This window comes from Cebus imitator, unplaced genomic scaffold (genome assembly GCF_001604975.1).
Source record: "Cebus imitator isolate Cc_AM_T3 unplaced genomic scaffold, Cebus_imitator-1.0 Scaffold392, whole genome shotgun sequence".
NCBI lineage: Eukaryota > Metazoa > Chordata > Mammalia > Primates > Cebidae > Cebus > Cebus imitator.
Genome location: NW_016107707.1, coordinates 1,949,625 through 1,973,108, shown reverse-complemented (window position 1 = coordinate 1,973,108; position 23,484 = coordinate 1,949,625). Strand labels below are relative to the sequence as shown.

The window sequence follows — 23,484 nt, the reverse complement described above, 5'->3', positions numbered from 1 at the left end:
TAGTAGAGACGGGGTTTCACCATGTTGACCAGGATGGTCTCGATCTCTTGACCTCGTGATCCACCCACCTTGGCCTCCCAAAGTGCTGGGATTACAGGCTTGAGCCACCGCGCCCGGCTAGATTATCATAGTTTAATTATCAATATATTTCTATTCAGGCCTACCATTTTATTCTCTGACTTCCATTATATCGCTATTTTTATCATTGCTGTATTTCCTTTGAGGTTTTTTTAAACATAGTATTCTGTTTTAATTTATTCTGAATTATCTATATGTTGTCTGTTTTGCTTTCGATAGCTTTTTTAAAAAGAACCTTTAATTTTTTTTTAAAAGAGACAGGGTTTCACTGTGTTGCCCAGGCAGGCCTTGAACTCCCAGGCTCAAGTGCTGCTCTCTCAGCCGCCCAAGTAGCTGGGACTGCAGCGTGCACCAGCACGCCTGGCTGTACAGCTCTCCTCAGAGGCTGCTCTAAGGATTTCCAGGGCCATGCTTATTAGCGTTTCACATTCTTCTTAGCATGGGAGAAGTCTGCTTTTCACTGCTTCTAGTGGTACACATAACTCTTACCCCATACGGGTTTACCCCCCTCTTTTACCTTACAGTTGTCTTGTTTATAACATGTTGAGAAATGCTGAGTGTATGACAGAATATATTGTTTGCCAGGAAGAATGACGGCAAGGAAAACCTTGCTGCCCCCCTCCCCCAAGTAGAAAACTACTTGGGACATTCTAAAGGGGCAGGACAATGTAGAAATATCACACGCCAGTTACAACAATTCCTTAAGTGCGGGACATCTGACCCTGCCCCTGTGGCTACCTCGTGAAGAATACTTTTTAGTTTGTCTGTGATCAGTGATAAGGGGGCACCACCTGCCTGCTTGGTGTATTTTTGTTATGAGAAAATACCAAACATCTGTTTGTTAATAACGATCACCTGTTCAGAGAGAATAACTGCGTGGGCCAGAGTCTGCTCGGGCCCTCAGCCTGCAGTGCTGTCAGCCCCTGCGGCTCTCAGCTCGGAAGGCTGTTGGCCCCCTGGATAGACCCACTTTGCTGTTCTCTCTGGGTGTGTGCTTCTCAGTACCTTCAGTGCCACCTGGGTGGGGGTGTCTACGGCCGAGCTGGTTGTCCGTAATATGATTTATACAATTATATATCTAGAAGTATTTTATAATTTATGTTATGTATTTATGTCATTTACATGTGTGTACACGGGAAGGCTCATCAGATAGTACTTTAATTTTTGCTTTTGACCACCAAGCACTTTTGAAGAGCTGTGGGGTCGTTGTCTGTCCGGCACGCTGCTGCTTACCCTGGCTACTGCCTCTGCTTCATGGGTCACGGCCCACGCCTCCTTCCACCTCGCTTCCTGTCAGCCTGAACCGCGGGCCGGCTGGCGTGCTCTTTATTTGCCTCCTCTGCCCACATCCTGGCTTCACCTTCCTTCCCGGAGGGCACGTTCCGCCGTGAGGTAGGATCCCAAGTTGGCACCTCCCCCCTTCAGGTGTAGGCACACTGTGTCCACCCTCTGGCCTGCCTGGTCCCAGGAGAATCCACAGGCCTCTCACCACGGCTCTGTTCTGTCGGGTGTCACTTTTCTCCTGCTGTTTTCAACATTTGTTTTCCTTTATCTTTAGTTTTCAGCAGTTTGACTGTGACGTGTCTGGGTGTGGATTTTTTTTTTTTTTTTTTGAGCTGGAGTTTTGCTCTTGTCGCCCAGGCTGGAGTGCAAAGACACAATCTCAGCTCACCACAACCTCCTCCTCCCAGATTCAAGCGATTCTCCTGCCTCAGCCTCCCGAGTAGCTGGGATTACAGGCGTGCACCACCACGCCCGGCTAATTTTGTATTTTTAGTAGAGATGGGGTTTCTCCATGTTGGTCAGGCTCGTCTCAAACTCCTGACTTCAGGTGATCCTCCCACCTCAGCCTCCCAAAGTGCTGGGATTAGAGGCATGAGCCACTGCACCCGGCCTTGGGTGTGGATTTCTTTGAATTTGTCTCGTTTGGGATCCAAACAAGAGCTTCTTGAATCTGTCGACAAAGTGTTTTTCCAAATGTAGGGAGTTTTCTGTCACTTTTTTCAGCTGTGTCATCACGGCTTGCTTTCTCCTGTTCCGTTTACTCTCATGACACAAATCAGACTCTCTCTTGTCCCAGCAGCCCCCACATTTTTTCAGCCTTCTTTCTGGTATTCAGGTTAGATAACTTAGATTGCTCTATCTTCAAGTTCACTGAATCTTTCCCGAGTTTTTTTTTTTAAAAGAGAGATCACAGATAACGAGATCTTCATATCATAAAACACAAATAGCTATTTTGTCAGACACCTAAAACTTGTTTTTTTTTTTTTTTTAACATTTCAGTAGTGTGTCTTTTAGTTTTGAAATTTCCATTTGGTTCTTTTTTATATCTTGCTTTTGCTTGCTGTTTGCTGATTTCCATTTTTTAATTCAGTTTGAAGTGCGAATGATCATTAGAGCAGTTCTTAACACAGTAGTTGCGTTAAAGTCAGATGGGTCATTGCAACACCTGTGTTATTCTGGAGTTGGAGTCTGTTGACTGTCTTTTCCTGCAGGAGCTCAGACATTGCTCGTTCTTTGTGTGCTGACTAGTCTGGACTGTAAGTGGATGGCTGGATATTACAATATACAAGATCTGGGTCTTGTTAAAATGCTAGGAGGATGCTGATATTTTTATTTTGGAGGAGACTTGCCTTCAGTGGGCGGCAGCTCCGTGTCAGTTCTGGCTTCACAGCCCCTGCTCTGCCTCTTGGACCTGTCCCCTGTGTGCCGCTGGTGGCCATCTGGCTGTGGTCTCATGGTGTGGGTGTGGAGAGGATCAGATCCACACCCATGCAGCTTGAGGATGGGCTCGAAGCTCATGAGCAATTTTGTCAGCTGTCTCTTCTGAGCTTCTTCCTCTCTACACTGGGGCTTCCCTTCCCCACCCTCAGCCAGTGCACCGGGACTGGCTACCGGTCCCTGCTGTGCACCTCCATGCCTGTGCCCGCGCTGGAGGAGGAGAGACTTGGGGCTCCTTCTGTTTAGTGTCTCCTCCAGGCCACCTGCCGCTCTTCCCTTCTTAGAATGCCGCCACCTGCCTCTGGTCCCATTCCAGGGCAGGGCTGCCCCTGAGTACCCTTGAGATTGGAGCAGATTCAGCAGAAGGCAGATTGCCCCCTCCCCCTGGAGCTGGCACTGAAGGTGTGTTTAGACAATGTCTGCCTTCATTTCTTCACCTCTGCTCCAGCTGCAGCGTGGCACTTTCTGTCCGCTGCAGCCACCCCCCACTCTTGGTGATCTCAGCCTGTCTGTGCACCTGTCTTTTCTGTCAGTCCCTAGAGTGTTTAGAGCACCACCTGGGAGGTGGCCGCATTCAGGGAGGCTCTGCTGGGCAGATGTGCCATAGGAGAGGTGCTAGCCCTCCGGCACTGTGAGGGGTAGTCAGAGCCTCCAGAATCCTCAGCACCAGCAACTTGGGGTGGGGCAGCCCCCACGGTGGGAGGGGTGGCGGACACTGTGACCCTCCTAGATGCCTGGAGAGCCTGTTCTCAGTGAGTGTGGAAGGAAACCTGCACAGGGCCTCCCAGCCCACTGGTCTGTGTGCCCTGAGGGATGCGTGACTCCAAGGACTGGTCATGCCACGTCAGCCATCTCCAGTGCCCTCAGAAGAGCGGGAAGGGGTTGGAGGCCTGGGCACCCCACCTCGTAGCTTGTCAGGTGCCCCTTCCTCGTCACAGAACGGGGGTCCTTGTGTGTCGTTCCAGCCCAGGATGGCGGCCCAGGTGACGCTGGAGGACGCGCTGTCCAACGTGGACCTCCTGGAGGAGCTGCCCCTGCCCGACCAGCAGCCCTGCATCGAGCCGCCACCGTCCTCGCTGCTCTACCAGGTGGGTGCCCAGCTGCTGCGGGTGCACAGCCGGCACTCCGACCCCACGTGACGGTTTTCCTCTTCCTTTCAGCCAAATTTCAACACTAACTTTGAAGACAGAAATGCGTTTGTCACTGGCATCGCGAGATACATTGAACAAGCCACCGTCCACTCCAGCATGGTAACACTGCTGTGTCTGTTTCTCTCTGGGAACAAAGCAAAGGGCTTGGTGAGGGGAGATGTATACTTTTTGGTATTATCCCGTAGGCTATGCAGTGAGGAAAAAGGGAAGAAAGGGAATGAAATGCCTTGTATTTTTAAGACGGTCTTTGTTTTTCTTAGTATAAAAACAATGCTCACCTTCTGAAAATTCAGTGTCTCTGGCCCAGAGAAAACCTTTGTCAGTGTTTCGTGGGCGTCCCGTTAATTTTCGTTCCCTGTCCAGATCTGCACACACACACACCAGGTGTGCGCCATGTGGGATTTAGATTTATAAATGAATCGCATTATTATAGTTCTGCTTTTTTTCCTTTTTTCTTGTTTCTTTTTTTAGACAGTCTTGCTCTGCCACCCAGGCTGGAGTGCAGTGGTGCGATCTCGGCTCACTGCAACCTCCACCTCCCGGGTTCAAGCCATTCTTGTGCCTCAGCCTCCCGAGTAGCTGGGACACTGGCGCCCACCAACATGCCCGGCTAATTTTTGTGTATTTTTAGTAGAGGTATGGTTTTGCCACGTTGGCCAGGCTGGTCTCAAACTCCAGACCTCAGGTGATCTGCCCACCTCAGCCTCCCAAAGTGCTGGGTTTCCAGGCATGAGCCACCGCACCCAGCTAGTTATGCATTTTAATGATCTCATGAACATTTTTTCTTTTTTTTTGAGACAGTGTCTCACTCAGGCTGTGCAGGCTGGAGTGCAGTGGTGTGATCAGGGCTCACTACAGCCTCAGCCTCCTGAGTAGCTGGGACCACAGGCACATGCCACCACGCCCAGCTGCTTTTTAATATTTTGTGTAGTTCAGGGTCTCGAACTCCTGGACTCAAGCAGTTTGCCTACCCAGCCTCCCAAAGTACTGGGATTACAGGCCCGAGCCACTGCGTCTGGACAAGAATATTTTCATGTCATGAAAATGTGCCGGAGAAAGCAATCCTTAATGGCTACATAAACCATTTTGTAAATGTGCACAATTCAACTATTTCTGCACATTTACTTAGTTTTCCCTTTTATCTCTTTTTATTATGTAAAAAAAAAATGCTGTTGGCCGGGCGCGGTGGCTCACACCTGTAATCCCAGCACTGTAGGAGGCTCAAGTGGGCAGATCACCTGAGGTCAGGAGTTCGAGACCAGCCTGATCAACATGGTGAAACCCCGTCTCTACCAAAAATACAAAATTAGCCCAACATGGTGCTAGGCACCTGTAGTCCCAGCTACTCGGGAGGCTGAGGCAGGAGAATCACTTGAACCCGGGAGGCAGATGTTGCCATGAGCCGAGATCTCATCACCGCACTGCAGCCTGGATGTCAAGAACGAAACTGCATCCCAAAAAAAAAAAAAAACCGAATGGGAAGCAAAAGCAATTCTACAGCAGTGATGACAGTCCTCTTCCCGTGGACACCCTGCCTAGATTTTCAGTGCTGTGGGCATGCTCTTAGCTTTTCCTTCGGCACACCTGGGGCTGGCAGCCCTGCCTCTCGTCCTCTGGGACTGGGTGGTCCTCTGAGCTGCTGAAGAGGCCACAAGGATGCTGTGTGTGCTCACACCGGGTGTGGCGTCTGCCCCGAGCCCTCCGCCTGTGTTCTCAGCTGCAGGGCTCGTGGCCAGCAGGCTGTTTAGGGCTGGGTGGAGGCGCCTGTGGCACCCCTCAGAGATGCCCCTCTCGTCTGCAGAAGCTGTGAGGTGTTTTGGGTGGTCACCGTGGCCCCCAGCGCCATACTTCAGCGTCCCTAGCTTCTCCGCAGCTGTCTCTTGGCATGCGGGCTCCGGTGCTCAGGATAGTTCATGGCGCTTTGTCTAGATACTAGCAACTGGCATCTGCTTTCCATGCCCGTTCCCCTGCCTGCCTTTGATTTGCCCTGTGTTGTGCTGCAGAACGAGATGCTGGAGGAGGGCCAAGAATACGCTGTCATGCTGTACACCTGGAGGAGCTGCTCCCGGGCCATCCCGCAGGTGCCCGCCCCCTGTCTCTTCTCCTCCGGCGACACCCTGCCAGGCCCGCCCCGCCCCGCACGCCTGGCCCACCCTCCTCCCAGTTCTTGCTCCACAGCAGGGCGGGATCTCGAGCTGTAGCAGCCCAGGGCTGCTTCTGGCTGGACTGAAGCCTCGTATGTCATCCCTGTTTCTTTATTCCCAGGTGAAATGTAACGAGCAGCCTAACAGAGTGGAAATTTATGAGAAAACCGTGGAGGTTCTGGAGCCTGAGGTCACAAAACTGATGAATTTTATGTACTTCCAGGTAAAATGGCAAAATAATCTGGGGGTCTAACACCCGGGGCGGGCTGCTGATGCCTTCCTGCCCGTCTCGGCCACTGTGAATGCCCTGAACAGAGTGCCTGCAGATTGAAGCAACCGTGACAGTCCCTGAGACAGAAGGGACCAAAGCCTTTGACAGTCTGAAGTCTCACGTGCCCTTTTGCAATCAGCGCTCCTTTTGTGGTTCCCTTGTCTTCTCTGAGAGCGAATTTGTGTTTCCTCATGGAGCCTGCTTTCTGTCATTTTCAAGTACGATGCTCTGACTTTCTGCCAGTTTGTACTTTTTTTTTTTTTTTTTTGAGACAGTCTCACCGTTTCCCAGGCTAGAGTGCAGTGGCGTGATCTTGGCTCATTGCAACCTCCGCTCCCAGGTTCAAGTGATTCTCCTGCCTCAGCTTCCCAAGTAGCTGGGATTATAGGCACCTGCCACCATGCCCAGCTGATTTTTATTTTTTTAGTAGAGATGGGGTTTCCCCATGTTGGCCAGGGTGATCTCGAACTCCTGACCTCGAGTGATCCACCTGCTTTGTCCTTCCAGAGTGCTGGGATTACAGGCGTGAGCCACCTCTCCCGGCCAGTTTGTACTTTTGATTCATCTGGTCTTTCATGTATTTATTTGCTGTCAGCTTCAACCTGACTGTCCATTTTTGGTGGTCCTCACCCTGGCCTTGGTTAGGCATGCTTTTTAAAGAAGTATTTTGGAAACATCTATATTTTTTATGATGGTGTCCTTTAGCAAAAGGATGAGATGGAACTAACTAGGAAATGAATTTTTGTTTTACCTTGAAAGTTACCAAGAGGAAAACATCCCTCCCCTTTTCACTTCTGAAAATTAGAGCATCTGAGTTTTACAGATGTTTTACGGGAGCATTTACCCAGTAATTGTGCTGAAATAATCAGCAGGATTTTGTTACTTTAGTGACGTAGTTGGTAAAGTGTAAAACAGGTGATGATGGTGCAGGCCATCGGGAGCTGCCTTCAGTAAGGGGCAGGTTGCCCACGCTGTAAACACTTTTCTAATGAAGAGCAGTGACTGCAGGTGCTGGAAGCCGTGGGATCGGCTCCTCACTGATCTGCAGTTTTCTGCCCTCCTGCCTCCTCTGCACAGAGAAACGCCATTGAGCGCTTCTGTGGGGAGGTCCGGCGCCTGTGCCACGCGGAGAGGAGGAAGGACTTTGTGTCGGAAGCCTACCTGATCACGCTGGGCAAGTTCATCAACATGTTCGCGGTGCTGGACGAGCTGAAGAACATGAAGTGCAGCGTGAAGAATGACCACTCGGCATACAAGAGGTGAGCGCGGGCCTTGTGCCACACCACGGGCCTCCTGCGAGCACCCGGCTCCGTGGCCTATCTTGCGCGAAGCACATTATGTGTCCGTGTGTGTGAAGTCATCACTTCCAGCAGGCAGCAGCTACTCCTCAGTGTCCGGGCTGTGTGAGCACCTGCTCTGAGGGATAAGGTGAGGGGAGCCGGCAGATAAGTGCCTGTGGCTTTGCAGAGCTAGAGCAGGCTCTGGGCACCCTGGCGGTCCTCACATATCATGGAGGACCTTTGCGCCCCTGCGAAGACAGACACGCGCAAGATGTAGGCCCAGCTCACACAACGCAGGCATCGGGCTCAGGGAGTATCTTGGCAAGGTGCCAGGTAGCCTCTGCAGCCCCTTGGACATCAGGGCTTCATTCCTTGGTGCTGGTCACTCACCAGCAGGAGTCCCCAGCATGTGAGCCACCTTCCCAGTATCATAGGGACAGGGCCCATGCACAGTCACGGGGTGTCTTGAGGTCACACTGCGCTTCAGGGTCCTCCATGCAGCTCCTGTCCCTGGCGGTTTTCTTTTTGGATGTAGAGAGCTTCTAGAGATGCTGACAAGACAAGCAGAAGAGGTGGGCATGGCCCGGTGTGTGCTCCTGGAGCATTGCGGGGTGGTGGGTGGCAGACGGCGTGCTGGCTCCCACCCGATGCGCTGGTTCTGCTTAGCCTGTGCTCTGTGCTATTGAAGACATGTTTTGCTGGAGTGAGATGCTGACTTCTATTTCCTCTACTAAGTGAGGCATCTCAGCTCTAAAATTAAATTTGAAGAGACCTTACTTTGCATCTCAATATGCTCTAGTTATGTTTCATTTTAAGTCATACAACTGTTGCTATGTCTTTATAAAAAAAAAAAAAATACCCCACTTGGGACAAAATGAGGCAGCAGTAGGAGTCGAGCTAGGTCAGGCAGAATTTTAAGCCTCATTCGTGTGAAATAAGGCAGTGTTCCATTTATCACCTAAAATCACCAGCTCTGCACAGAAGCCTAGATCTTCAGAACTAGAGAAAGGCCTCGGGTTGACCTGTGAGCCCCTCTCGGGTTGGAAGCCTGAAGGGTCCCTGTTTGATAACAGCATCTGTGGGATTCTGGCCCCGGGACTCACCGGTTGGCGTGGGCTCACGGTCCCAGCCGACAACCCAGTCCTGTGTGATATTCAGCAGCCTTCTCAGCCACTGTTTTGGCTTTTCAGGGAAATAGGGGAGATGGCCAGCATCAGTGGTTTTCAATATTTAAGAGTACTTAAAAGTTGTGGATTGTTTTCCTTTGAGCAGCAGCGCCTTTATTCTAAAGTCTAGTCTGTAAAACAGTTTACAGATGGGGCTGCTTTGTGCAAGGTGGTGGCGAGGAGGATTCCCCTCCAGCAGCCCCTTCCCCAGTGTCTTCGCCACCTCCATGTTCCCCTGAGCACCAAACAGTGGGCCTGGGGCAGCTCCATAGCTCTTACAGCTGCCTCTTCTTCTGACCTCTGTCTGGGACCCCTGTTGGTTCACCTTCCCAGACCATCACTCCCAAGACCCCCGCCACACACACTCACACGTGCACCTGACTTTTTTGGTACCTGCTGGTACCTACTAGTATAACCTCTTCTAAGTGTCATTGCCAAGACACTCGTATGGTTATGGTGAGGCTCGAGGAGAATAGAAAATAGTATCCTTGACCCTTCCTTAGTCTCCCCACCCGCTGCCTCAGCAAGTACTCAAATCAATAAAGCAAACATGGCCAGGTGCAATGGCTCACACCTGTAATCCCAGCACCCTGAGAGGCTGAGGCAGGAGGATCATTGGAGCCCAGGAATTTGAGACCAGCCTGGGTAACATAGAAATACCCCATCTGTTTTAAAAAAAAAAAAAAAGCCAAAAAACACTAGCCAGGCATGGTGGTATGCACCTGTGCTCCCAGCTGCTCAGGAGGCTGAGGTTGGAGAATCACTTGAGATTGGCAGGTGGAGGCTACAGTGAGCTGTGATTGTACCACGGCTCTCCAGCCTGGCTGACAGAGTGAGACTCTTATGTCTATTTAAAAAAAAGGAAAAATTTTTTTTTGAGGCAGCATCTCACTAGCCCAGGCTGGAGTGCAGTGGTGTGATCTCGGCTCACTGCAATCTCCACCTCTCCTGGATTCAAGCAATTCTCCTGCCTCAGCCTCCCCAGTAGCTGGGATTTACATGGGCGAACCCCCACGCCCAACTAATTTTTGTATTTTTAGTAGAGATGGGTTTTCACCATGTTGTCCAGGTCTTAAACTGCTGACCTCAAGTGATCCGTCTGCCTTGGCCTCCCAGAATGCTGGGGTTACTGGTGTGAGTGACCATGCTTGGACCAGGAAACATGTTTTAAAAGGCAAGGAATGATACTGTATCAGTTAATATTAGGTTTAACTCTATGTAACGGTTTAAAGCCCAGTGAAATAACAGTGGCTTTAAAAAGATTGCAGTTTGTTTCTCTGTCTCCTGAAAAGTCCTGACTTAGGTGGTCTGCAGCTGATTGTGGGCTCTGCAGCACTCAGGACCCAAGGCTCCTGTTGTCCTGCTGTTCTGCTTCATATGTTGCCTCGTGGTCCTAGATGGTTGCTTAGGCTCTAGCTGTCGTTTCTGCATTCCAGTCAGCAGGAAGAAGCGGGAAAGATGGGCTCCACGCTTCTTTATGAGTAAACTTTTGAGTGAGTGCTTGTCAGTGTCTTGCATTATATCTCATGGCCCAGTCTGTGGTCACATGGCCATAGCCAGCTGCAGGGTAGGCAAGGCACACGGAATGTGTGGGGCTCCCTGGAATGTGTCTTTCTTGCATGGAAATGTGGGGCTCATTCCTAAAGAGGAAGGGCAAGAAATGAAGGTTGGGATAAGTTATCAGTCTTTGCCATGGGACCTTTTAAAACTAAACCTGCAAGGCTCTGGGTTGCATACACCTATCCGTATGTGGGCCGTTTCCACTCAACCTTCTTGGGGGTCCAGCCCTAGATGATCAGAATCCTCACACCCTACCTTCGCCCTGCTCTGCCAGACCTCACAGCTCAGCGTGGCCTTGTGGTTTTGTATTGTTGGGCCTCGTTGTACGGGTCCTTTTGTGCACACCAACTTGTGTAGCTACAAATTGGTGGCAAAAGCCAGGGCTCTGTCTCAGGGCTTTGGACACCAGTGGTCCCTGAGGTGGCCTGGGGAGGTGTGGTCCAGAGGGTTCCGGCAGAGAACCTCATCAGTGCCAGCTGTCTTCATGGCAGGGCTTGTAGGAGTCACGGAGGTGGCGGTGACTCTTTTCAGACTCAGAGTCCAGGAGCCCTGTGCCCCTAGATGAGGTGGGCGTCTACCAGTGTACAGGGGCCCTGCAGGAAGCCCGTCAGCTGTGACCATCAGGGTGGAGAGCTGTCCCAGGCTGTGCAAGACACGTCTAAGTTGGCAGAAGACTGACCTGGAGTACAGGGCCAGAGGTGCCTGAAAAGGCTGAAATCATGGCTGGCCTCTGAGATCAATCCACATTTCTGCAGATGACTGTAGAGGAAAGGGATCCCATTCAAACCAGGCATTTTTTTTTTTTTACGGGGCGCACTGGTGCATTTTGGGATGAACTCTTTTTGTTTTCAAAGGGCTGCTCAATTTCTACGTAAAATGGCAGATCCGCAGTCCATCCAGGAATCGCAGAATCTGTCCATGTTCCTGGCCAATCACAACAAGATCACACAGGTAAGGCTGGTGTTTGCACACTCAGGTTGACGGGCTCAGCTGCCGGCTGGGCACCAGGCCCGTGCGTGAGTCTCTTGCTCTGCGTTTCAGTCTCTGCAGCAGCAGCTCGAAGTGATTCCTGGCTACGAAGAGCTCCTGGCAGACATCGTGAATCTGTGTGTGGATTACTATGAGAACAGGATGTATCTGACGCCCAGTGAGAAACACATGCTTCTCAAAGTACGTGTGTGGCACTGCCGAGGGACGGCCTTGCTCTTGTCAGTAGGCTGTGCTTGCTTTATCTAGAGTCCTTTTGCCAGCCTTGTCTCATTCGCTTGCTGTCGTGTGCGTGAACAGCGCCCTGCCCTTGCACACACCTGCACGACAGGCTCTCACATACCCACGAGTGTGTCACACGCTGACCCTGGGAGAACGTGCCATCCAGGAGATCTGGTCCAAAAATTCTCTCAGCATTAAGCTGCTCTATTGTTTTATTTTGAGACAGGGTCTTGCTCTTGACCAGGCTGGAGTGCAGGGGCACGATCACAGCTCACTGTAGCCTCAACCTCCTGGGCTCAAGCGATCCTCCCACCTCAGCCTCCCAAGTAGCTGGGACTACAGGTGCATGCCACCATGCCTGGCTAATTTTTAAATTTTTTGTAGAGAGAGAATCTTGCTGTGTTGCACAGGCTGTTCTCAAACTCCTGGGCTCGAGGAACCCTCCTGCTTTTGCCTCCGAAAGCTCTGTGATTACAAGCTTGAGCCACTGCACCCAGCGTTGTTTTTTTTTTTTTTTTTTTTTTTTTTTTTAAACAGGGTCTTGCTCTGTCACCCAGCCTGGAGTGCAGTGATGCAGAAGACACAGCCCACTGTATCAACCTCCTTGGCCCAAGTAATCTTTCTGCCTCAGGCTCCTGAGTAACTGGGTCCATAGGCACTGGCAGCAATGCCAAGCTAAGTTTTTGAATTTTTGTAGAGATGAGGTCTCAGTTTGCTGCCCAGGCTGGTCTTGAACCCCCGGGCTCAAGCAATCCTCTTGCCTTGTCCCCTGCAAAGTGCTGAGATTGCAGGTGTAAGCTACCACGCCCAGTCTTTAAGCTGCTTTGTGACAGAGGTTATCCAAGATTCTACTTGTCAAGGATGTGATTCCTAGGATTTCGATACCTGTGTCATCCATCACAATTAAAGTAGCCTTTTGTTGGTTCACCATATTCTTTATTTTCATATAATCTGTGTTTTCATCTGTGTTTCTCTTTATTTTGAGACAGAGTCTCGCTCTGTTGCCCAGGCTGGAGTGCAGGAGTGCAGTGGCGTGGTCTCAGATCGCTGCAACCTCGATTTCCTGGGTTCAAGCGGTTCTCCTGCCTCAGCCTCCAAAGTAGCTGGGATTGCAGGCGCCCATCACCGTCATGCCTGGCTATCATTTGCGTTCCTCACAGGAAAGATGGGCGGCAGTTCTATTTTTTACCTCTGCAGGGTGACCTTGGGGGACCCTTTGCTGGGTGTCCCACCAGTCCAGCCCCCCAGACTCTTCCTGAGCAGGAGAGCACTGGCAGGAGCTCAGGGCTGAAGGAGCACTGTCCATGGAGTGCTTCGTGACAGCAGAAACCTTGTGTTTGCACCAGCTGGTGTGGGAGCCCTGGCCACAAGCCCCTGTGGAGCACTGGAGCATGCAGTTGGCTAGTCCACATTAAGAATTTTTAGTTTCTGGCCGGGCATGGTGGTTCATGCCTGTAATCCCAGCACTTTGGAGGCTGAGGCGGCTGGATCACTTTAGGTCAGGAGTTCAACACCAGCCTGACCAACATGGTGAAACCCTGTCTCTACTAAAAATAAAAAATAAATAAAAATAAAAAATTAGCCAGGCATGATGGTGATGGGTGCCTGTATTCCCAGCTACTTGGGAGGCAGAGGCAGGAGAATCGCTTGAACTTGGGAGGCGGAGGTTGCAGTGAGCTGAGATTGCACCACTGCACTCCAGCCTGGATGACAGAGCGAGACTCCATCTCAAGAAAAGAAGAATTTGTAGTTTGCATACACGAAAATGTAACTGGTTACATGTGGCTACACATTGGACATTACTTTTAATGGCATAAAAACCACAGTTGCTTTTGCACCAAGCTAACAGCTCTAGGATAGCCCTACTGCTCGGGTTACGCTAGTATAGGATTTGTTTTTTTAGCTTCTAGCAGCCAGCCTAGAAACCCAGCCCCACTTTGTAGCACGGTTTCAGTGAGGATGAAGTGATGCATTCTGAGCACCAGACAAGCAGCCTAAAGATAGAGCTTTGTGATGCGTTTCGCATTGTGCCTTCGAAGTTGTCAGCTGTTACAGTGTAAGTCCTTATGGGTAATTAAATTTGCAGTTCTGAGCTTTATCACGTCTTTCATTTTGTGGCTTTTCAGGTGATGGGATTTGGTCTGTACCTGATGGATGGGAGTGTCAGTAACATCTATAAGTTAGATGCCAAGAAAAGAATAAACTTATCCAAAATTGACAAGTACTTCAAGGTGAGCTACATGTTTTTAGATCAATGTTTTTATTGACTCGTGTGCAGTGTGAATTTTGGGGAAGTGAGTCCTGTGTGAAAACCCTGTGTGAAACCGTGATCTACATCAGGAAATGCTGAGGCTGGATGGAGTTGGGGGCACGCGCTTTCTCCTGTCTGCAGAGGCAACGTCGCTCTGTCCTTCTGCGCTGCACTGGTTTTGCCTGGGTGGAGCTTTATACAAAGGGAATTGTCACCAGCCACCAGTTGGTGAGGTGCGTCCTGGAGGGAGCCTGTGGCTCTAACTCATAACTTTCCATCGTGGTGTAGCTTTCCATCTTACGACTACACTGTAACTTCTCTGTTCCAGTGTTGAGTGCCCACTGTGGGGTGCACACCCAGGAGGGGACCGGGGGTCACAGGGCGTGTCTGTTTTCAGGGTTAGTAGTTACCTACGGCCTGACGACTTTCCAGCACAGGTGTCCTGATCTGTGTTCCCATCAGCAGTGAGAGAGAACTCCCTGGTGCCACATCCTTGCCAGCACTGAGCACTATTTTATCTTGCGGCCTGGGCATCCTGAGGATGAATATGTCATTGCAATTGTATTGGCCAGTGTTTCATTGTAGGTTTGTTGATGTTTCCCTCATGGCCTCCCATGTTACTAGTGTGTTCCCTCTGTGGTGTGCCACTTCAAGACTTCTCATTTTTCCCTGTTGATTTGCAGTTCTTTATATACTCTGGATACATGTCTTTTGTTGGGTACAAGTGAGATTTTTTTTGGTTTGTTTGGATTTTTTTTTTTTTTTTTTTTTTTTTTCAATTCTTTTTTTTTTTTTTTTTTTTTGAGTCAGGCACTTGCTCTGTCATCTAGGCTGGAGTGTAGCAGGCCACGGTGATTCCTCCCACCTCAGGCTCTCAAGTACCTGTGAGTACAGGCGCTTGCCAGCATGCCTGGCTAGTTTCTAAACTCAGTGGTGACAAGGCCTCCCCATGTTGCCTAGCCCTGACCACCCGAAGTGCTGAGGTTAGAGGCCTCAGCCACTGCACCGGGCCTTAAGTTTTAACATACGCGTATTCTCCCCAAGAGGATCACCCTTTCACTCTTTTCCTAGCTTTGTTAAGATATAGTTGACAAATAAAAATTATATATGTTTATGGTGTACAGTGTGATGTTTTGATCCGCATACCTGTCGTGAAATGATGAATTCAAGCTGATCGACATGTCCATCACCTCACACGCCATTTTTGTGTGTGATGAGAACAGTTAAGCTCTGCTCTTTCAGCACATTTCAGGCTTTCAGTGCGTTATTAACCATAACTACTGTCCCACAGATGAGGTCTCCAGAACTTACCTGAGCTGCGAAATTGAAACCTGCATGCTTTGACCAATATATTCCCTTCCTCCTCCCACCTCCAATGGCTTTTTTGCCTTCTCGATGGTGTTGCTTGCTGAACAGAAGTTCGTAATTTTAGTATAGTCCCATAGATGAATCTTTTCATTAATGTCTGCCTAAATAAAGCTTTGTTGACATCCAGCTCATGAGACTTTTCTGCTGTGTTAGCTTCCAGAAGCATTCTGTTTCCTTTTTCATCTAGATCTGACCCCCCTGGAACTGGCTTCTGTGCATGGTAGGAGATGGGGGTTTCATGTCCTTGGATCCTTCCCAGGGTGGCTCCCCAGCTGGGCCTGCCCATTTATTGCAGAGCCCCTTGTTCTGCAGTGCTTCTCAGGTCATGAATCCGCCTGCGGCTCTGTCCAGGTTCTCTGTCCTGTCCACAAGGCTCCCCCGCTGTTCCAGGCCACACTGCCTTCATGGTTATAGCTCTCTAACAGGTCTCCTCATCTGAAAGGATGTGTCTTCCAGTTTTGTCCTTTAATACTGTGAGCCAGCTTGGCCGTAGAGATCCCCACCCGGCGCTGAAGGAATTGAGAGGCAGACACCCAGATAGAGCAGCAAAGTGGATAGTGCTGTCGGGGACAACAGCCTTCTGAGCAGAGAGCCTCAGGGGCTGACAGCATTCCAGGCTGAAGGCCCTGAGTAGACACTGATCCACGCATTTATTCTCTGAACAGGTGATGATTATTAACAATAATTGGTATTTTATCATGACACAAAATATACCAAGTAGGCAGCTAGTGCCTGCTTACCACTGATCACAGAGAAACAAAAATATTCTCCGCAAGGGAGCCACAGGGGCAGGGGCAGGTGTCTTATGTAATTGTTTTAACTGGTGTACGATATTTATACGTTGTCCTGCCGCTCAGGAATGCCCCAAGTAGTTTTCTACTCTGGGGCAGGGGTTGGCTAGGTTTTCCTTCCCACCGTTCTTCCTAGCAAACAATACATTCTGTCATACACTCAGCATTCATCAGTATTCATAAACTTAACGTTTCTCAACACTTCAAGATAGTCTCAGGTATCATCACTTCATCTTTGGAAATGCATTTTAGAATTGGTTTCCTGATTTACACACAATTCCCCCCGAGACCATTCTTTTCCTCCTGGAATATTGCTTGGGATTGACCATAGATCCGTGCTGAGGGAATGGACATTTAAAAAATAGGAACCCTTCCTAGGCACAGACATGATCTATTTCTCCATTTATTGAGAACCTTCTCTAGAATTTATGGGGTAGTATTTTTGTTTAGAGGTAGAATTTATGGGGTAGTATTTTTGTTTAGAGGTAGAATTTACGGGGTAGTGTTTCTGTTTAGAGGTAGAATTTACGGGGTAGTGTTTCTGTTTAGAGGTCTTGCACATTTTTTTTGTTAGATTTACTCATGCATTATTTATTTATTTTTGGTGCTATTGCGAAGTATTTCTCTTTAATTTTTGGTATTCTAATTGTTGCTCGTATATAGAAATACCGCTGATTTCTTCGTGACTGTGAATCTAGCAACAGGGTAGGCTAATTTTAACATTTGAATAGGTTTTGTAGATGTTGGTTTTAAAATTGTATTTTGTTCCTCTCAAACCGAATGTAGAAGTTACTTATGGTTCTTTTGTAATGAATTATTTGCAGAGGCAGCATTCAAACCAGAGTACTTAATAGCATTGCACAGTTTCCCTGTGCTTGTGTATTTGGTGACTAAACATACATAATGACCCTATTTTTTTGTTCTTTGAATACAGCAACTCCAGGTGGTTCCACTATTTGGGGACATGCAAATAGAACTGGCAAGATACATCAAGACCAGCGCCCACTACGAGGAAAATAAATCTCGGTAGGAGGAGAGAAGAGCCACCCGTGTGAGCTTTCTTCAGTGTCCTCAACATGCAGTTTGAGGACATCCTGCTTATTTATGTAGAGATAACACTGTTAACAATCCCAGGCTGGGGCTGAATGTCCAGTATTGTAGCCTCTTTCCCATATGTGGCTGTTTACATTTAAGTTTATTGAAAAATACAATTGAAAATTTCATATCCTTAGAACAGCCACATTTTGAAATGTTCAGTAGTAAGCTGGGTGCGGTGGCTCACCCCTGTAATCCTAACACTTTGGGAGGCTGAGGCAGGCAGATCACCTGAGGTCAGGAGTTCGAGTCCAGCCTGACCAACATGGAGAAACTCTGTCTCTACTAAAAATACAAAAATTAGCCGGGCATGGTTGTGCTTGCCTGTAATCCCAGCTACTTGGGAGGCTGAGGCTAGAGAATCACTTGAACCCAGGAGATAGAGGTTGCAGTGAGCTGAGATCATGCCGTTGCACTCCAGCCTGGGCAACAAGAGTGAAACTCAAAAAAGAAAGAAAGAAAGAAATGTTCAGTAGTTGGTAGCTACCGTGTTGGACAGCACAGTTATAGAACATTTTCATCATCCTAGGGATCCCTATTGGACAGTGGTGGGTGATAGTCTTTATAAAGGTTGTCTTAAAAAAAAAAAAAGAGGGCAGGGTGTGTGGCTCACACCTGTAATCCCAGCACTTTGGGAGGCCGAGGTGGATGGATCTCTTGAACTCAGGAGTTTGAGACCAGCCTGGGCAACACGGTGAGACCTCATCTTTACCAAAAAAATACAAAAATTAGCTGGGTGTGGTGGCACACACCTGTAGTCCTAGCTACTCGGGAGGCTGAAGCGGGAGGATCACTTGAGCCTGGGAGGTGGAGGTTGCAGTGAACCAAGATGACTCCACTGCAGTCCAGCCTGGGCAACAGATCAAGACCCTGCCTCAGAAAAAACAAGAAGAAACTGACAGTATGTCAGATGTGACATGTGCAGGCAGTGTGGCCCTAACTGTAAACTGCATACCATCAGCTCTGTGTGGAGAACCGCCAGCCCCACTATAGGGATCCACAGCACAGTTCCAGGTGCTGGCAGACCGTGGTCCTCGCACTGCAGACTCTACAGAGCCATCTGATCCTCAGGGGAGGCTTTCCTGCACTTTTACTGAGCACTGTGCCCATAGCCAACCTGTGGTCGCCATTCAGCCGCGATTTTGACAAAGTTGCATCTCAGTCTCGGGTTGAGAACCCTTTTCAGTAAAGGACAGACAGCAAATATTTGAGGCTTGACAGGCCACAGGTGGTCTCCATTGTGTATTCTTCTGTGGTTTTTAACAACGCTTTAAAAATGTAAAAGCTGGCCAGGCGCGGTGGCTCAAGCTTGTAATCCCAGCACTTTGGGAGGCCGAGGCAGGCGGATCACGTGAGGTCAAGAGTTAAAGACCAGCCTGGCCAACATGGTGAAACCCTTACTAAAAATGCAAAAATAAGCCAGGTGTGGTGGTGCATGCCTGTAGTCCCAACTACGTGGGAGGCTGAGGCACGAGAATCGCTTGAACCCGGGAGGCGGAGGCTGCAGCAAGCTGAGATTGCGCCACTGCACTCCAGCCTGGGCCACTGAGCAAGACTCCATCTCAAAAAAAAAAAAGTAAAAGCCGTTTGTGTGTCTCAGGCACCACGCCAGGCATCCTTAACTGTCCCCGTGCGGTGGCTGCCAGCACTTCTGCAGGTAACACAGGTGCTTTCTCTGTGCACAGGTGGACGTGCACATCCTCCGGCAGCAGTCCGCAGTACAACATCTGTGAGCAGATGATCCAGATCCGTGAGGACCACATGCGCTTCATCTCGGAGCTGGCGCGCTACAGCAACAGCGAGGTGCGCCCCACGGCGCGGAGCCACACGGGCCCCCGGGGGTCGCCTGTGTGTCTTAGCACCCAAATCTTAGGTTTCACTGCTCTGAAAACAGTTTACTACCAGATACAGTGACATGTCACACAATGACAAGGACAGGTGCTGATACACGTGTCGTTAGGCGTTTTCCTCTCTGTGGGAACGTCATCGGGTCCTCTTGTTAACCTGGATGGCACAGCCCACGGCACACCTAGGCCACACACCTATGGAGCACGTTGCTGTGCGGAAGACTCTGGGTAGTTGGAACACAATGGTATGTCTCTGTGTATCTAAACATGTCTAAACATAGAAAAGGTACAGTGAGAAGACGGTATCATGCTCTTCGGGACCACCGTCCGCACACTGTCATTGCCCAAGGGTGGTGCGTGACTGCACTTCGAAAGCACCCTTTGTAATTGACAAGGCAGTGAAATCCGTGTGGTCTCTGTTCAGCTCTACAAAAAGCATCTTTTTAAATTTTTTTCAGGAAAACATAATAGGGATCCCAAGAGAAAGGACAGAGACAAGATAATTAAGTAGTATTTCCTAGTCTAGTACCATGATTCCAAGCAACTGGAAAGATGGGTAGAGAAGGGAAGACACTGGAATGAAAGGGTGTTTCTGACCCGGGACCCCTTTAAGTCTAGAAAGGAAGGAAATCCTGAGGCCAGGGGTGAGCAGGAGCCTCTGGGCTGCTGTCAGGAGACCGCCCGGGGGCGTTGGGTCTGTGTGTCCAGGACGCGGGCCTGGAGTTGGGTGCAGAGGACAGGTGCCATCTCTCTAGCTCCTTCCAGCTTTGCAGCTGGGTTCGCCATGTCTGCGTTTTGGCTACTCCCATTCTCTCCACCCACCCAGGTTGGCTGGGAGCCACAGCTGCTGGCGTGTCCTTGCCGCAAGTTGCTGGCAGGGACCGCAGGTTTTAGGGCATATGCCCAGGCTGCTTTGCTGGACTGGTTGCTCTTTAAAGGGTCTCAGGAGGACTATTGACCTTAGCAGGGACAACTCTGTGGATGTTGGCCCCACCTACTGTTCTACTGCATGACGATGAGCACCCCTGTCCCCCACCTACTGTGGTTCCCAGTCATGATGTAACCAAAATGACTGACAACCCAGTAGTCTAGAAATCTTGGGTTATCTGCTGCTTCTAACAGACACCCCTGGTAAGTGTTTGGGCACGTGAGACACGGAGGCTGTCTGGGTGGGAGGGTGAGTGGTGAGTGAGTGAGTGGTGAGTGTGAATGAGAAGTCCTTGGACATTACTGGGCAATCGTGTAGACCTTAGGAACACTGTATGCTTAGGCTATGCTAAATTTTTTAAAAGTCATTTTCTAGCCAAGCGGTGGTTCACGCCTGTAATCCCAGCACTTTGGGAGGCAGAGGCAGGTGGGTCACGAGGTCAGGAGTTCGAGACCAGCCTGACCAACATGGTGAAACCCCATCTCTACTAAACGTAGGAAAAAGGTAGCTGGGTGTGGTGGCGTGCGCCTGTAAATGCAGCTCCTCAGGAGGCTGAGGCAAGAGAATCTCTTGCACCCAGGAGGCGGAGGTTGCAGTGAGCCGAGATTGCGCCACTGTACTTCAGCCTGGGTGACAAAGCGAAATTCTGTCTCAAAAAAAAAAAAAAGTCTTTTTTCTTTCTTTAATAGCAAATTAGCCTTAGCTTACTGTAACTTTTTTACTTTATATACTTTTCATTTTATAAAGAGCTTTTTGGGCCGGGTGTGGTGGCTCACGCCTATGATCACAGCACTCTGGGAGGCCACGGTGGGTGGATCACCTTAGGTTGGGAGTTCGAGACCAGCCTGGCCAACATGGTCAAGCCCCTTAGTTTTGGCATCTGACTGTAATTGGTTCTCTGGCATTGTCTAAGGTAACAAATCAGTTTTTTTCTGAATACTATTTTGAAGTGATTCCACTTTAGGTTTGTTGATTTTCTTTTTTCTGAAAGCTGAACATCCTGGTGAGGGATGCCAGCATAATTTGATTTATGTCATAATCTAGTCTTCAAAAAGCAATGCCAGCACTACTAATTACAGCGACTAGAAATTGCTTTAGGATTTATAGGCCGGGCGTTGTGGCTCATGCCTGTAATCCCAGCACTTTGGGAGGCCAAGGTGGCCAGATCATGGGGTCGAGATCAAGACCAACCTGGCCAATGTGGTGAAACCCTGTCTTTACTAAAAATAAAAAAATTAGCTGGACGTGGTGGCGCATGCCTGTAGTCCCAGCTACATGGGAGGCTGAGGCAGGAGAATCACTTGAACCCAGGAGGTAGAGGTTGCAGTGAGCTGAGATTGCGCCACTGCACTCCAGCCTGGGTAGCAGAGCGAGAAATACCAGATAGAGGTGATGGGGGGATGATGGCAGCAAACCGTCTTGTCATGTGTGTGCTAGGCGACAATCCTGCATGATCTGCACATGTGCCCCAGAACCTAAAGTACAATTTTAAAAGAAAACTGCAAAAAAATAAAAGAAATAGCTTTAGGATTTGTTTTGCAGGTGATTTTGCCCTTGAGCTTCTTGCTCAGAGCATTTTAAGTCACACCATGATTTTTAGAGCCGCTCGGGGGGTCTCAGTGGCTGTGCTGTGAACTCCTTACAGGTTCCCATCCAGCCGTTGTTTCATTTTGCTTTTGACTTCTAGGGATTGCATTTCCCATCTCATTTAAATCTGTGTCCTAATTACATAAAACATTTGCATGGTCCTGACATCCCATCTATAAAAGGAGGTCTATTCCAAGAAGCCTGCCTTCTCCATGCTGCCCCTTCCTCCCCGTACATCACATTTGTAACATTAGGAGGTCGTTATCTGATAGACACAGACCCATGTGACTTGGGTGTTGCCTTCCCCAGCCTAGTGGAAGTGTGCCAAGCCCACGTTCGTAACAGCCCCGAGCCTGGCCCGCGGTGCCCCCAGGTGGTGGCGGTGGCAGCGGCCTGTCCCTTGCTCTGCGCTCTACAGCACACCTGCGGCCACCGTTTTCCTTGGGGGAGGCCCCAGTGCCCACGACGTTTCATGTTTTCACGCATGTGACTTTGGGTGGATTTTCCGGGTGGATCCCCAGGGTGGGCGGAGCAGGCGGAAGGAGGGCATGGCTTTCTCACGGGACTGTACCCGCCTTGTGCAGGTGGTCACAGGACCGGGTGGGGGGAGGCATGGCTTTCTCACGGGACTGTGCCCGCCTTGTGCAGGTGGTCACAGGACCGGGTGGGGGGAGGGCATGGCTTTCTCATGGGACTGTACCTGCCTTGTGCAGGTGGTCACAGGACTGGGTGGGGGGAGGGCATGGCTTTCTCACGGGACCATACCCGCCTTGTGCAGGTGGTCACAGGCTCAGGCCGCCAGGAGGCCCAGAAGACGGACGCGGAGTACCGGAAGCTGTTCGACCTGGCGCTGCAGGGCCTGCAGCTGCTGTCCCAGTGGAGCGCGCACGTGATGGAAGTGGTAGGCCTGGACCCCCACCCCAGCACCCCCTCCAAAACCTCCTTGGGCACCTTATTCACATTAACTTTTGGTCTTTGGGCTTTTTATCTTTGGCCCCAGAAAGACAACCATCTATCAGCAGAAATGTTTCCAAGGTGCCTGAAAGTACATTTCATGTATGTGTGTTATAAACAAAGGGCCTCATTTTAAAAAACCTTGATGGAATTAAATGTATGCCATTACGATGGTCTTTAGGTCTCTCTTTTTTGAGACAGGGTCTCACCCTGTCATTGTATTGATGCATAATCGGGGTACGTAGTTTCAGGACACAGGTGATAATTTAATACAGGCATACAATTTGCAAGGCTCCAGTTGGTGTGATTATGCTAGAAGCATCCAAGTTCTTCTCTGTCTGTCCTGAAATGTACCGTAAATTATTTTAATGAACAGCCACCCTAATTGATCCATCCAACACCTGGTCTTATTTCTAATGTCAAACCGTATATTTGTACCCATTAACGTCTCTTTGTTCCCCGCATTTTTAAAGCCACATTTTCTCTTTGGAGCTCCAGCCATCAGTGTCTGAATATTTTTTGTTGAACATTAGTAAATTGTTCAGGTGCCATATAAAGATTTGGTTACCTGTAAGTTATAAAATATTTTCCCTTTTGTGATTTATTTTGATCACATAAAAATTATCAAATTGGAAGAGTACATGATCATTTGAAAGGCAAAATCTTTTTTTTTTTTTTTACTTATTATTTTAATTTTTATAGAGATGAGGCCTCACTATATTGCTTAGGCTGGTCTTGAACTCCTGGGCTCCAGCGATCCTCCCACCTTGGCCTCCCAAAGTATTGGGGTTATAGGCATGAGCCACCATGCCTGACACACAATCCTTTTTAAAATGAGGATGAAATGCCTAGAGTCTTAGATGCTCAGCACTCACTCTCCAGGCCATTTTGCCAGGTAGGTTTTTTAAACGAGACGTTACAGGGCCAGGGTGTTTTGTCCATCTGTGGAGTTGGATGGTGTGTGTGCCCTTGTGTGTGACTTGGGTTAGAAGGCCAGCCTTCTGGCTTTGGCCACCGTCATGTGAGTCAGACCAGAAGCCGGGCGTTTTGCACGCGGTAGGGAACATCTCTGCTCCTTCGGCC

At 49.4% G+C, this 23,484-nt stretch overlaps 1 protein-coding gene across 3 annotated transcripts in view; it reads left to right on the top strand.

The window, feature by feature from the left end:
- The window catches only part of CYFIP1 (cytoplasmic FMR1 interacting protein 1), a 106,870-nt gene that overhangs the window by 29,606 nt on the left and 53,780 nt on the right, over positions 1–23,484 (top strand). The window contains exons 2-13 of one of the 3 annotated variants that reach the window (XM_017508505.2): positions 3,084–3,201; positions 3,765–3,887; positions 3,960–4,049; positions 5,954–6,031; positions 6,216–6,317; positions 7,443–7,624; positions 11,226–11,322; positions 11,413–11,541; positions 13,707–13,811; positions 16,925–17,016; positions 18,771–18,888; positions 22,226–22,348. In XM_017508505.2, coding sequence (XP_017363994.1) covers positions 3,771–3,887; positions 3,960–4,049; positions 5,954–6,031; positions 6,216–6,317; positions 7,443–7,624; positions 11,226–11,322; positions 11,413–11,541; positions 13,707–13,811; positions 16,925–17,016; positions 18,771–18,888; positions 22,226–22,348 — 1,233 coding nt within the window. In that variant the 5' untranslated portion in view covers positions 3,084–3,201; positions 3,765–3,770. Of the gene's footprint in view, positions 1–3,083; positions 3,202–3,742; positions 3,888–3,959; positions 4,050–5,953; positions 6,032–6,215; positions 6,318–7,442; positions 7,625–11,225; positions 11,323–11,412; positions 11,542–13,706; positions 13,812–16,924; positions 17,017–18,770; positions 18,889–22,225; positions 22,349–23,484 lie in introns of all 3 variants that reach the window. The other 2 variants (XM_037731343.1, XM_017508504.2) reach the window with 2 other exon arrangements.